We start from the raw sequence: 14,126 nt of genomic DNA on the forward strand, positions 1-14,126 counted from the left end.
GAGGAGTGTGATCCCCCTATAGTTGGAGCACACCCTCCAGTCCCCCTTCTTAAAAAGAGGGACCACCACCCCGGTCCGCCAGTCCAGAGGCACTGTCCCCAGCTGCCGACGTTGCAGAGGCGTGTCAGCCAAGACAGACCTACAAGATCGAGAGACTTGAGGTACTCAGGGCGGTTCTCATCCACCCCCGGTGCCTTGCCACTGAGGAGCTTCCGAATTACCTCAGTGACTTCAGCTTGGGTAATGAATGAGTCAACCTCTGGGTCGACAGCCTCTGCTTCCTCTACGGAAGGCGTGTCAGTGGGATTGAGGAGATCCTTGAAGTATTCCTTCCACCGTCCAACAATATCCCCAGTTGAAGTCAACAGCTCCCCACCACTGTAAACAGTGTTGGCAGAGTACTGCAACTGTACTTCCGCAACCGCCCGGGCCACAGCATGCTTGGCCTGCCGGTACCTGTCAGCTGCCTCAGGAGTCTCACGAGCCAACCAAGCTCGATAAGACTCCTTCTTCAGCCTGACTGCATCCCTTACCTCCAGCGTCCACCACTGGGTTTGGGGATTGCCGCCGCGGCAGGCACCGGAGACCTTATGGCCTCAGCTCCGTATGGCCGCGTCAACAATGGAGGTGGAGAACATGGTCTGGTCAGACTCAATGTCTCTGACCTCCCTCAGGATCAGGTCAAAGCTCTCCCGGAGGTGAGAGTTGAAGACCCCTCTGACAGAGGTTTCCACCAGACATTCCCAACAGACCCTCACAATATGTTTGGGCCTGCCAAGTCAGTCCAGCTTCCTCCTCTGCCAGCAGATCCAATTCACTACCAGGTGGTGATCACTTGACAGCTCAGCCCAAGACACATGGCCGAAGGTCAGTCGACACGACTACAAAGTCGATCATTGACCGCTGACTTAGGGCCTCCCCGTGCCACGTGCACTGATGGACACCCTTATGCTTGAACATGGTGTTCGTTATGGACAAACTGTGACTAGCACAGAAGTCCAATAACAGAACACCACTTGGGTGTCTGATCTGCCCACTGTCGCCACCCTTGTGGGTGTTGAAGTCCCCCAACAGAACGATGGAGTCGCCAGTCGGAGCACTTTCCAGCACCCCTCCCAAGGTCTCCAGGAAAGCCGGGTACTCTGCACTGCCGTTCAGCCCATAGGCTGAAATAACAGTGAAGCCAGGTCTTCATTCTCTCCTTTATTGCTGTTTATTTTCTTCTTTCATAAATTTTTGTAGTTCAGCTGAACTGAACTTTTGTCAAGTCTAGAAGGGAACCCTTGATTTATGGTGAAATAAATATGGTAGGTTTAAAAAACGTTTGGTTGGAAGTTGTGTTAAAATCATGGTTTGGGGTAAAAAATTGTCACTTTTGCGAGCCCTTTCGTGGATCTGGGGTTCTCTTATTGGGTATACTTCCATGTTTTGACTTTGGTTTGCATTAGCGGGAAATGCCGAAGTGGAATTTTTGAACTGAACTGATTATATGGAACTGGACTCACCTAGTTTTCCGCTCTGTAATATAATGGTTGAAATTTAAACTGACGGTGTAGTTTGTTTGTTTTTTAAAGAGAGTTTATTTTCTTGCCTCGCAAATAATTTATGAAATTGTTTGTTGTGAAACATTACCCAGGGGTATTGTGTGTTAAAACCTGCATGTTTGTCCTTTGTGCAGTTTGACTCTGACAGTGTCTGAGATTTTGCTTTGAGAGATACATTATTAATTTATTTGAGATGTTTTAGGTTTTTACTCTGATTTACTGTGTGTGGAAAACTCTGCCCCAAACAACAGAAACAAGTCAAGAGATCTCTGATTAACTGTGTTGAGGTGGTGATTTACTAAAACTGAACTAAACCACTGAAACTTTCCCACAGATCCTGATTTGATTTGTTTCAGTGAAGAGGTGTGTGTCCATCATGTCTGTCTTGTTAATGGATTTTTTGGCTGACGTTTCTCACAAACAAAGAATTTAAAAACAGTGCTGCTTGTTACAGGGCTGCCTTTTTTGTCAGGTGAACATCTGTGTCAAGTACATCAGGTATAGTAGGCAAAAAAAAAAACATTAAGAGAAACAACATAAAAACTGAGACATTAAAAAACTTATTCTATCAAAATATAAAGCAATGTAAGTTGTGTCATTTGATTAATTTGAATGCAGGTAAGAGGTGAGGCGAGGCAACTTTTGCTGACCTCAGTGGGCGTTCCTCCTCACTGCTGCTTTTTTCTTTTATTGCTTTTCTTTTATTATTACAATCAACACAATAACTAACACCTCGGCGGGCAATGCCAACCCAGGTGGCGGGGGGCTCCTCGTTGGTGGGGGCTGCTGGCTTTGGTGGGGGTAGATACCCCATTTGTACACTTTACTTAAAATGATGTGTATTTGCAAACATAATTTCAGAAGAAATAAAATTTCTGTGGGGGGGGGGTCAAACAAAAATTTGGAGGCTCCCTGCAGTAACAGGGTCACAGACCCCCTTTGATAATAATTACAGTACTGTGATTATTACAGTAATAACAGTTACTTCACTGTTCTGTGATACAGTACTTATTTTACTTATTCACAGCAACTGCTGTCAGTAAGTTACTGAAAATTTTACAGCATTATTGTTACAGTGCACACAATGTTGTTTCAGGCAGTTTTGTCAAAAGTCTAGCTTTCATTTTTATTTCAGTTAACTAAAATACAAGTTCACACCTTGATTTAGTCAACTGTAGTAACTGTAGTATTTAGACAGTCACAGTGGCGGACTGAATACTCTGGTGGATACTTTCAAAATAAAACAAACAGATGTGTAGTTATGCACTGTGACCACTGGAGGACACTGAACAGTCATGATTAAGCTCCGTCTTCATGACAGCTGCTGTATAAACTCCTCAAAGAAAAGGTAAATGTGAGCATCTGATGGTGCAGAGAGTCCTGAGAATCTGTTCTCATCTCTTTTACTGATCAGAGGACAAAAACAAGAGCCCGTCAACGTTGCACTTATTTTGTCTCATTTATGTAGAAGAATAAAATGTCTGTTACTTTAAAAACAAAACAGCTGAGAACATTCGACATTTCAAGGCAACTTTTAAGCCCAACTCAGACTCTTTAAAAAAAGGTTTTACCAACTAATAATGTTTTTTTAATAATTTACTGCTTTTACACAAATCTGTAAGTTTTAGAAAATCTAAAAAAGTTGTATTTTATAAACTGAGTAAAGTCGTTGAATTAAGTTTATCTCAATTTTTTTTTTTTAGGTTTGTTGTCTTGATGAGTGGAAATAAAAAGATTGGGACGGCCTATTAACTCAGCATAAATGCATTTATTTTTTTATTTATGAAATATTACATGTGTATATGCATGCATCAGGATAATATATGTCTATGTGGAAATGGCAGTAACAGTGATCAGGAATGTTCATTAAGTCACAAATTGACTTTAACAAGATTTATTAATAAGTCCTATTGTGAACTGGGTCACGATGGTTTGTTGTTGTTTTTTTTTAAAAAGAAAGGTTGGGAAAAATCTCGTCTCCCCTGAAAAGGACATGAGCTTCCATGAAACCCTACTTTGAGACATTTCATTTTTAAGTTTTTTATTATAATTTCTGTACATTTAGGTTCCTGAAATATATAATATCAGTACAAACATGTTGTGATTCTCTTATTGTAATTTCCAAACATTTGTCTAGTTAGTTAGTTAGTTAAATATAGTTATAAAGCACAAGTTTGCTAAACAATGTTTGACAAATGTTTAGTTTTATTGGTTTTACCGTGTGATGTGTGAGTCTTGAAGGTGTGATTATGAGAAACAGAAAAAAAATTCCTGTGTCTCACTGCTGATTTACTTTATTTTATTTTTTATCTGATTAGCTCCATTCTTTGAGATTGAAACAGTAGCCATGTGTTGTTAGTATTTTTGAAAGATTATTAACAGTGTTAACTATTTTTAGTTTATAAAAAATGAGCACCACATTCTCAACACATTCTTTGTTTCTTATGACTAAAAAAAAGATGAAGTACCACTTAAATATATTTGACCCACTTTCTCTGGATGTGTGTTACCTGGTGAGCTAAAACATAAAGTTGATGCTCTGCTTGTGTTTTTGTCCGGAGGCGTTTTCACTGAGGTACCTTGGGCTTCAATCGACACGTCCCAGGATTAGACTTAACATGTGCAAATTGCAGTTGTTGTAACACGTCTGACGGCTGATGTTTCAAACATTAATAACCAACGCGAGCGCTCCGCCTGAAGCAAAGATAATATTTACATGATGCTTTCTTCAATAAGCCATCAGAGGGAAATACAAACGACAGAAAAGAAATGAGCTGGGGACGACATGATCAAATCACAAAAGGATGATGGTGTGCGTGGAATTGCCCTATTAATACAACCAATTGGACGAAGAAAATTAAATCTTTGTTCATCACATTTGCCTTCGAAACAAAGAAGTTGGATCATTTGCTCTGCCTCATAAAACACAGAATATTTTTTGTGTTCATACAATCAAATAAGAGAAGCATAATTCACTACAATAAGACATCAAATGAGTTTCTCTCTTTAGGAAGATATTTTATTGCGCTCATCTTAAATACCACCAGAAAACAGGCAGGAAGTAGCTCTTCAGAGGTTAGATGTCCTTGTTTGGTCTCAGGTGGAAGAAGAACTTTAAGAGTTTTACCATCAGGATGGAGGTAAAGGGACACCTTCTAGTATATCTCTGTTGAACAAAGCCTTGTGATATGAGGGGTGTGCTGCTTGAAGTGATTTTTGAATACAGGTGATGATGTTGTGAGCACTCTGTTATTAAATGTCTGTCTTTGACTGTAACGTCTTTTGTTGTGGCTGTATTTGTCTGTCGGTTACCACAGAAACAAGGGGACTTTCCAAAAGGATAATAAGTAAAACTGACTGACTTTAAGGTCTCTCAGACACATTATACTGTCCCCCCAGGATTTCGTGAGCTTGCCATGTATTAGCTGAAAAAAATGCAATTCTTTAAGTTTTTTTTATAGCAAATCACAGCTTGATTTTATTTTATGATGCTCCTCACAGTCTTGGTCTGTGTAATAGTCTAACTGTATCAACTAAGAATCTGCTGCAACTATGAATGGCTATAATATACTTCAATCATAATGTTCTACATCCTTATACTCTCTAAACTTTCTAATTTTAATGAATTATCACAGATTTATTATTAAAAAAGTGCTAAGCTGCCTCCTAAATTAATCTTCAGGTTCCAGCTTTCAGATGATGCCTGTGTAATACTTTCCTATCTCTAGTTAGGATGGGACCTAATTACCATGGTTACCAAACAGTCCTGCAAGTTAGGAGGTTTCTGTTTGGGTGCCTGTTGGGTAAAACACAACACTTTTTAGACAGTGAAAGAAGAGAACAAACCAACAAAGATGCTGTTGTATCCAGCCTTCATTGAGAAAAAACGATAAAAGAGCAACCATACAGATCAAACAAGTTAGCTAACACTACGGTTACCTACTGTTAGCGGACACTACCATTAGCTACTGTTAGCAAACACTACAGACAGCTAGTTAGTAACTGAACCAAATAGTTAAGCTGGGAAGTTTGTTTGTTTCCTTTGTATAAAGGCAATGAAAGAGCACTACAGTTAGCTAGTTAGTAAGTTAAGGTAGCTACTACTTATTTAAGATTATGGGAAGTTAGGATGGTTGAGTAATACACTTTTCCTATCTAAAGTTACAACAGGAACATTGACTTAGGAGCCTTTCACCTGGAATGGTGTCCTAACCCTAATTACCATGATTACCAAATAGTTTTGCAAGTTAGGAACTTTCTGGGTACCTGTAGGTAAAACACAAATTTATTAACACCTTTTAGTCAGTGAAAGAAGAGAACAAACCAACAGAGACACTGTCATATCCAGACTCCATTGAGTAAAAATGACAAAGGAGCAACCATACAGATTAAACAAGTTAGCTAACGCTACAGCCGACAGTATTGTTAGCTGTTAGCAAACACTACAGATAGCTAATTAGTAACCACATAGTACCAGATAGTTAAGTTTGGAAGTTTCTGTAATATGGACCCAAACACAACTATTCACATAGTTTAGTAAGAGATAGTAGAGAACAAACCAAAAAAAGAGAAGAAAATACAAATTAATTTGTAAGATTTGGCTGCTCAAAAACAACATGAGCTTACATCTTTAGTTAAGAAATATAAATGGAGTAAAGTTGCAGCCTACATGAGTGACTATGTGCTCTTTTCACTACCGCATCTCATTAAACAGATGTTATTATGTAGGTATTAATATTTTATCGACCAGTCCACAGTGTGTGTGTGTGTGTGTGTGTGTGTGTGTGTGTGTGTGTGTGTGTTTTATGGATGCTGTTCGTGCAGCCGGCCGCCAGGTGGCGCAGTGAGCTGCCGTGTGTGTCTCAGATGAATCAGAGGAGGGAGGAGGCAGCAGAGGAGAGCAGCCGCGCCACAGACACACACGGTCAGTCCACATTTCCAGAGGAGACACCGACACTCCGTCTGTCTCCCTCCAACATTTTCTGTCGAGCTCGGGTAACAAAACAAGCGGAGCCGGAGACGAGCTGCTTCTCAGCGGGACAGATTGTCTTCATTTATCAGCAGGACCTGGTCTGATCTTTATTCTCCTGGACTTTTTACACAGATAGCTGCTCTCGGGATACAAGTTATTTACAGTAGCTCAACCGGAGATCCTGGAAGGAAGATGGGTTCAGTCCCGGCGATATCGGTCCTTATTTTAGGCATTGTGGTTCCAGCGCTGGCCGGCTATATCGAGGTACGTAACCTGATGTTTTCTGGTTTATTTTGCGCCAGTTGGATCCAAATAGCACTGTGATTTGCTCCAGCAAGAGCCAAATCTTTTCGGCCTATATTTTGTCCTCTCTGTCTCTTCACATGAGGTATTTATGGCTCTGCTGATCTCCTTACGAAAACACTATTTTATCTCGCTGAACGTAATTGCATTTTTTTAAATTATCATTATTATTATTATTATTATTAGAACTACATCTCCCAGGCAAGACCCCCCACAAGTAGCGGAATTGATCAGATTGATTTCAGTCATGCGAGGATTTATTGTTTGTAACACTTGTTTAAAATGTTTTAAACGTGTTTATGGAGGCTGATACAATGTCAGAGCTGGTTAAATATTAATGAGCTTGCTTTCAGTTCGTTCTTCAGCTCATTCTGGAGCTCTGATTGCAGTTTTGTTGGTGTTGAGTTGAACAATGTGGGGCCGGAAGGTGCTGTAACAGAAATTAAAGCAGCGGGGTTTGTTGCTGCAGAGATCAAATGAAAGACAGCTGTCGCTTGGTCAGGCCTCTGGGGACACTCAGGACCCCTGCAATGGATCATAAAGACTATACTGCCTCTTACACAACAGTTTGTGTCCATGCATGTATGATAATGTATGAGAATTTATAAACAGAGAGGAGGAAATCCTCTGCATATGTGTTCAGACTCCAGCTTCCCCTGTGCCAACAGGATGGCTCCTGCTTATACTGGTCCTGTGTAACTAATGGTTATTTTCATCACTGATCTATCTGCCAATCAATTTTTAACAATAAATTAATTAATTGCCCATGAAATGTCAAGAAATTGAGAAAATACTCATCATAAATTCCCAGAGCTCCAAGTGACGTCGACAACAAACAGTCCGAAATCCAAAGACTCTGCATTTATTATCATAAATGATTAAGAAAAGCTGCAGATATTTACATTTAAGAATCTGGAACCTGCAAAGGTTTGACAATTTTCACAATTTTTCATGATTGTTTAGTCTGTAAAATGTCTCAAACCCCAAAGACTCTTCACTGACTATCAAAAAAGACAAACAAAAAGCAGAAAATCCTTACATTTATAAGCTGAAACTAGAAAATGTTTGACATTTTTGCTTGAAAAGCTGCAAGGATTAGTGGATCAATCAATTAGTTGAGCCAAAGAAAAACAGGTGCTGACTATTTTGTTAATCAATCAACCATTTCAGTCAATTTTCAACCAAATATAATAAATTTGCTGGTTCCAGTTTCTTAAATATGAGGATTTGCTGCTTTTTTGTCATTTATCACAGTGAATGAAGAGTCTTTGGGTTTTGGACTGTTGGTTGGACAAAAGAATTAAATCTGAAGACGTCACTTTGGGCTCTGGGAAATTCTGATGAGCATTTTTAACAATATTATATACTAAATAATTCATGGTGAAGATAATCAGCGGATTAATCAATAATGAAAATGATTCATAGTTGACAATTTAGTTTGATTGACTAATAGATTGATCATTGCAGCTCTACTTCAAACCACTGTTAGCTCCAAATGTAGGTGCCTCCTGTGCAAACACACCCACTCACACACGTGCACACACACACACACACACACACTCCTTCCCTACCTGATGTCCTATTTTCCTGCTGGCTCACCAGTTATTGTCCCTGGACACACTGATGCCTGCAGTGTCAGACGTGTGTGTCATCGGATAACAATGCAACCATTTTCAGAGCAAACACCCCCACCAGCCCCCACCCCCTCAGAGGGTAAACACAAGTGTTCCTGCTCACTGTTGAGGCAACCATGACAAAACATTTTAACAAGACGTCTCCTCCTGGCACTGTTGTGTGCAGTGCAAAGTGGTTATCAGGGAATGTTTCTCCCTCTCCCTTTCCTGCATTTGCGACAAAAACCTCGGCCATTTTGAGGCAGTATTGGCTGGCATTGTGTGAGTGTGGGGGGGGAAATAATGGTTATTATGTCCCCAACAAAATCTATGCTGCAGCACTCTCTCTACAAAGACCTGTCCCCTCTGCAATGATTGCCTCCTCTGTCAACCTTCCTAACCGCACAGACGTGCTGATCGATACTGTACAGACTCTCCTGAGATGATTAATGGGTGAAATCAATGAATTTTCCTGATCAGTCACCCAGATTAAATTGAGAAATTTATGGTGCCGGCTGTTCGTCTTGACTGTAAGGCGCATGCTGAGGATTCCTGTGGTTTAATCAATGGCTGTCCTGAAGGACAAAGCTTTTTTCTTTGTTTGATATGGCATTTTCATTTGCAGTAAAACATCCCATGCATAGAAAATGGATATTTATATCCGTTTTGTGCACCTGCCTCCTTTGCCTCCAAATGCTAGTGTCAACAGGAAACTTAGTACCAAAGTGGTAATAAACCACCTGAACACACCTGGGGCCATATTATAGAAACTTCCTATCTTAAGTCTCAGGATAGGAAGGGGAATCCTATCTTATCTTACTTCATCCTAGCTTATTACAGGTTAGGAAATCCTCAATACTCAATCAGATATTTTTTTTTAGCAACTTTTATGTCTGTTACCTAGAAACCAACACTACTTTTCTCATTTTGCCCAGATTTTTTTAGCATTCAAACAAAGATGGGTGCTAAACTTAAAAGCAATAAAAGAGAAGCCACCGAGATTAAACAGGTTAGCTAACAATACCGCTAGCTACTGTTAGTAAACACTACCTTTAGCTACTATTGGCTAAAACTACTGCTAGCGAACACTATCGTTAGCTACTCTTTGTGAACACTGCCATTAGCTACTGTTAACTAAAACTACCGTTAGCTAAATCTACCACCTACCTATACCGCTAGCTACTCTTTTCAAAGACTACCATTTGCTACTGTTTGCAAAGACTACCTTTGGCTAGTTAGAAAGTTAGCTACTACTTCAAGTGGAAAAGTTAAAGTTAGGACACATTAATTAATGGTTATCCTAAAGTTAGGAGACTTTAAGATTTTTGGAAGTCAGGATGCTTTTTCTATCCCAAGATAGCCCTAATTACCATGGTTACCAAATTGGACCTGCAAAGTTCGGAAGTTCCTGTTACATGGGAAAGAAGAAAACTAACCAATAAAGAGACTGTAAAGCAATAAAAGAGCAGCCAAAGAGATTAATCAAGTTAGCTAACACCCCTATTAGCTACTTTTAGCAGACACTACCATTAGCTCCTGCTAGCAAACAGTATTGTAATGATACTGTTTAGTTATTGTATTGTATTGATTTAAGGAAGTTACGGTGCTTGTGTGATACACTTTTCCTACCTTCAGTTAGCATAGGAACATTGATGTAGGAACTTCAGCTCATAACCCTTATTACCATGGTTACCAAACAGCTGAAATAGGATCTGCAAGTTAATAAGTTCCTGTTATACGGGCTCAGTAGGGTGAGACACAATGAACACCTTTTTAGTGAAAAAGAAGAGAACAAACCAAACAAACAGAGGAATTAAACCGTTAGCTCTTGTTAGCTAGTGACAGTTGGGACAGCTCAATGGTTAGGAAAGTTAGGAGAGTTTATTTAAGATTTTAGGAGGCTAGGTTGCTTGTTTAATACACTTTTCTTATCTTCAGTTAGTTTAGGAACATGGACTTAGACACTTCAGGTCCTAACCATTATTACCATGGTTACCAAACACTTGAAGACAAAAGAAGAAAGAAGAGAACAAACCAACGAAGAAAAGACAAATTGATTCACTCCTCAGAAACAGTGTGAGGTTACATCTTTAGTTAACTGAAAGATTACACATTCATAGCCAGATTTGGGAGGAGTTACTTTATTCAAGCATCAAGTTAAACATCAAACTGTCCTTTTTCTCAGTCAGGAAAGTAATGACGCCAAAGCTCTGTTGTCCTTTCCTGTGTAACTGTCAAATGTTTGAGCCGTGTCAGTATTGAACAGCCAAAAAACACAACTGCTTGCTGTTGTTTGTCAGTGAGGCTGCTGGTGTGTGTGTGTGTGTGTGTGTGTGTGTGTGTGTGTGTGTGTGTGTGTGTGTGTGTGGACTTGGCCCCGCCGATGAGCTTGTGGACACACAGCACAGCCGAGCCGAGGCAGATATTGCTGTGCGGACATGCTGACTGCGCTCGCTCCCTTGGACCTTGAGCTTGAATTTACGGGCCTGTGAGGGCTCCTCGGAGACACGCTCGCCGCCGGTCAGGGATGGTTTGTCCTCTTCTCTCCCCGCGCAGTCCCTCGTCTCTTTGTGATTGTCGAGGTGTCGTCGGACCGGAGCGGCCCTCTTGTTCTGCACTTCCTCCTTTATAAGCGTTTGGTTATTAGCTAGCTACTTCAGCTGTGTAAACAGTTTTGTTTTGTCAGATACCTGTGAGAGTGCCAGATTGTGTGCTTTTGTTTCTTCAGCTGTGCCCCCCCCCCCCCCAATCTGAGCATCTTTGTGTCGCAAGGTTTTACAGTCACTGCTGTTGCTTCAAAAGTGGTTTTACCGTTGTGATTTCTTGCTCTTTACTCTCTGTATCTTGCCTTATAATTGCATATCCCATTTTGTATCCAATGAGCAGAGTTTAATTTCAGTTCCACTCGCTTGTGGAGAATCCAGGGTGAGCAGCTGTGTCTTTTCTGGAGCTAATTTAGAAATAGGGCGCAGGCTGGAGAACCACAGAGCAGGTTTACCCAGAGAATTGCATCACACTGAGGCATTTGCTGATATGGCTCCCACTGGATTAATGGAATACAGAATATCTGGAACAGTTAATGCATTCGGTACATTTTATTCTCTGCTGACTTAAGCAAGCAGAGATTATCACAGACATGACACACAGCGTAAAAATGACTGAGTGTTATGCAACACAACATCAGATTTTTGTGCCTGTCAAAAAATTAAAATAATGTTCCAGTGAGCTTGCAGTGCAACAACATCTGGGCCTGTAGCATCAAATACATCAACACTTGTTTAAAAATTGCAGTGTTAAAGGGATAATTGGGTTATTTTGAAGTGGAGTTGTATGAGCTACAGTAGTTGCCAGTCAGTTTGGAGAAGCAGAAAGGGGCACCAGCAGGGAAGCTAAGCAATGAACTGCTGTGATGTTGGTCAAAAACAAAAGGTTATTATAGCCTCTTAAATAGCTGTCCATCAGCCTTAGCAGCCAAACAGCCTTTTCCAACAGGAAGCCTTAAGCCAAACATCGCTTTCTCCAAACCAACCAAACTCCATAGTCGAAATCAGTAATTTTACTTCACAGAACACAGGAGCTGATGGTCTCCCGCTGCCTTGTTTTGTTAGTTTGTTAGTGTTATCGTGTGACTTCGGTGAATACAAACAATCTTTCTAGAACACAGAAGTCATTCAGTCATGCAAACAAATGTACCAGATTGAAGCAGCAACTCCTGTGTTTCACAAGGTAAAATTACTGTTTTTGTCTATGGAGTTTGGTTGCTTTTTAGAGAGCTATTTTGTTTATATAACAGTGGATTCCCATTGGAAAAGGCTGTCTGATGCCAAAGTAAAACAGTGAAAACATTCTAAATGTAGCATACATGTAACCTGATATTGATTTTTTTATATTAGTGCTAAGTGCTAAGTGGCTAAATACTGTTTATTGCTGATCCCATCCACAGCAGTACACTGTACAGTACAGTTTTCACCAGTTTCTGACATTTTATAGACCAAATACTTATCGTCAGATTAATTGATAATGAAAAGAATCATTAGTTGCAGCCATAGCATGCTGACCGGCATCTACTGAAGGTAATACACTATTGATAAATACCTCATACAACCCCACACCAAGTAATCCGAACTATCCCTTTAGCTCATACTGGTGCAGTTGACTTTGGCTTTATAGGGCCTGTGAGCAAACATGTGCTAGTCAGAGTGGCTCTAAAGCAGTGGACAAACAGATCCAATCCACCAAGGTGCAGAAATGCTGGATACTTGTGCACAGGGATGAGAAGAAGTAAGAAATAGATTCAGTTCAGCATAACCCCACAAAATGACTGTGCTGCTGTGTGCTTATTGCTCTTTGGTTGCAGTCCTCTTGCAGCAGCATTTTCTCCCTTATCATCCAAAGTCTGCGTGCGTGCTCGGCCGTGTGTGCTCGAAGGAGAGCTTTGATATTTAAGTGTGCTCCTGTGTGCTTCCATGTGTGTATTTGCTCTGGATATGGGCTGATAGTGAACAATTGCATGTGAATGAATGCCCCCAGTTTGGCTGTGATTGTCGGGGCGGGTGCCGTGGAGCCGTCAGTTAGCAGGGCTGAATGATTCCCTATGAGGGCCTTTTGTGTGCCCCTGAATAGCCGGGACAACCCAGGGTGTCGTTACCATACAGAGGTGATCAAGATACGGAGCGGAGACGAGGAGCGCGAAGGCAAACTGTTGGCAACGTTTCACGCCTGAAAAAAAACCAAAACAACAATCAGTAGCACTTGCATGTGATAATGATCTCTGAATACAACGCTGTGGGTGGTGGAGCACGTTTAAAGCTTTCTGCAGGCTGCTTCTTCTCCCTCCTCTAAGCTGTAAAGATTGCCACTTTGACCTCCACGCCCTGCCATGTCAATCAAGTTGACGGCAGCGGCATGTGCTCCATCAGCTGAGAATCAGCTTCACTCGCCCTTGAATTTGTAGATTAGCACGTAAAACCTTGCTTTCAATTGTTGGGACGGCCCCGTATCCCTGAGAATCCTCTTAGTGACAAGAGACACTTGGTGCTTATAGATCTGCAAAGGGAAAGGTACTAATCCTCGAGCACTACACTATTAGAAATAAGGGTTCTAAAAGGGTTCTTCCTGAAGGGCTGCCTGCAGCTATGGCAATTTTAACATAGGTTTTTAAAAAATCTGTCTAATCTGTAGAATACAATGTGGTTCTCTGTAGAACCTTCAGAAGACAAGAGGGTTATAGGTGAAGCTCTTAAGTATATTTTTAGATCCCCTTGAGTGGCGTCTACATGAAAATCCTGGAATACAAAAGGGTTCTAGGTAGAGCCATTGGGTTGGTTTTAAATGAAACCCTCAGTGTTTTTCTCCTGAAATCCTTGGAATATAGGTTTCTTGGTTGAACCCTTGGTTGGGCTCTAGATGAATTCCTTGGAATCTAAAATGGGTCTTGGTGGAACCATTGGGTGGATTTAGATTAAATCTTTTTGGGGTTTGTTCTACATGAAACTCCTGGAATATATGATGGTTCTCTGTATATAAAACAGTTCTCTGTAGAACCCTTGTGGGGGTTTTACATTAAAACCCCTGTAATATAAAAGGGTTCTCTGTAGAACCGTTAAGTGGGTTTACACGAAACCCTTGGAATATAAAAGGGTTTTCAGTAAGAACCTTGTGTTGGTTTTACACTTAAACCCCTGGAATATAATA

General features: G+C 40.7%; 1 protein-coding gene across 5 annotated transcripts in view; it reads left to right on the plus strand.

The window, feature by feature from the left end:
• Positions 1-6,454: 6,454 nt before the first annotated feature.
• aplp2 (amyloid beta (A4) precursor-like protein 2) overlaps positions 6,455-14,126 on the plus strand; it is a 104,720-nt gene continuing 97,048 nt past the window's right edge. For 2 of the 5 annotated variants that reach the window (XM_084717442.1, XM_084717444.1), the window contains exon 1: positions 6,455-6,780. In XM_084717442.1, coding sequence (XP_084573568.1) covers positions 6,709-6,780 — 72 coding nt within the window. In that variant the 5' untranslated portion in view covers positions 6,455-6,708. The remainder of the gene's footprint in view (positions 6,781-14,126) is intronic. The other 3 variants (XM_084717439.1, XM_084717443.1, XM_084717440.1) reach the window with 2 other exon arrangements.

Source organism: Lutjanus erythropterus, chromosome 4 (assembly GCF_056507025.1).
Source record: "Lutjanus erythropterus isolate fLutEry1 chromosome 4, fLutEry1.hap2, whole genome shotgun sequence".
Lineage (NCBI taxonomy): Eukaryota > Metazoa > Chordata > Actinopteri > Lutjaniformes > Lutjanidae > Lutjanus > Lutjanus erythropterus.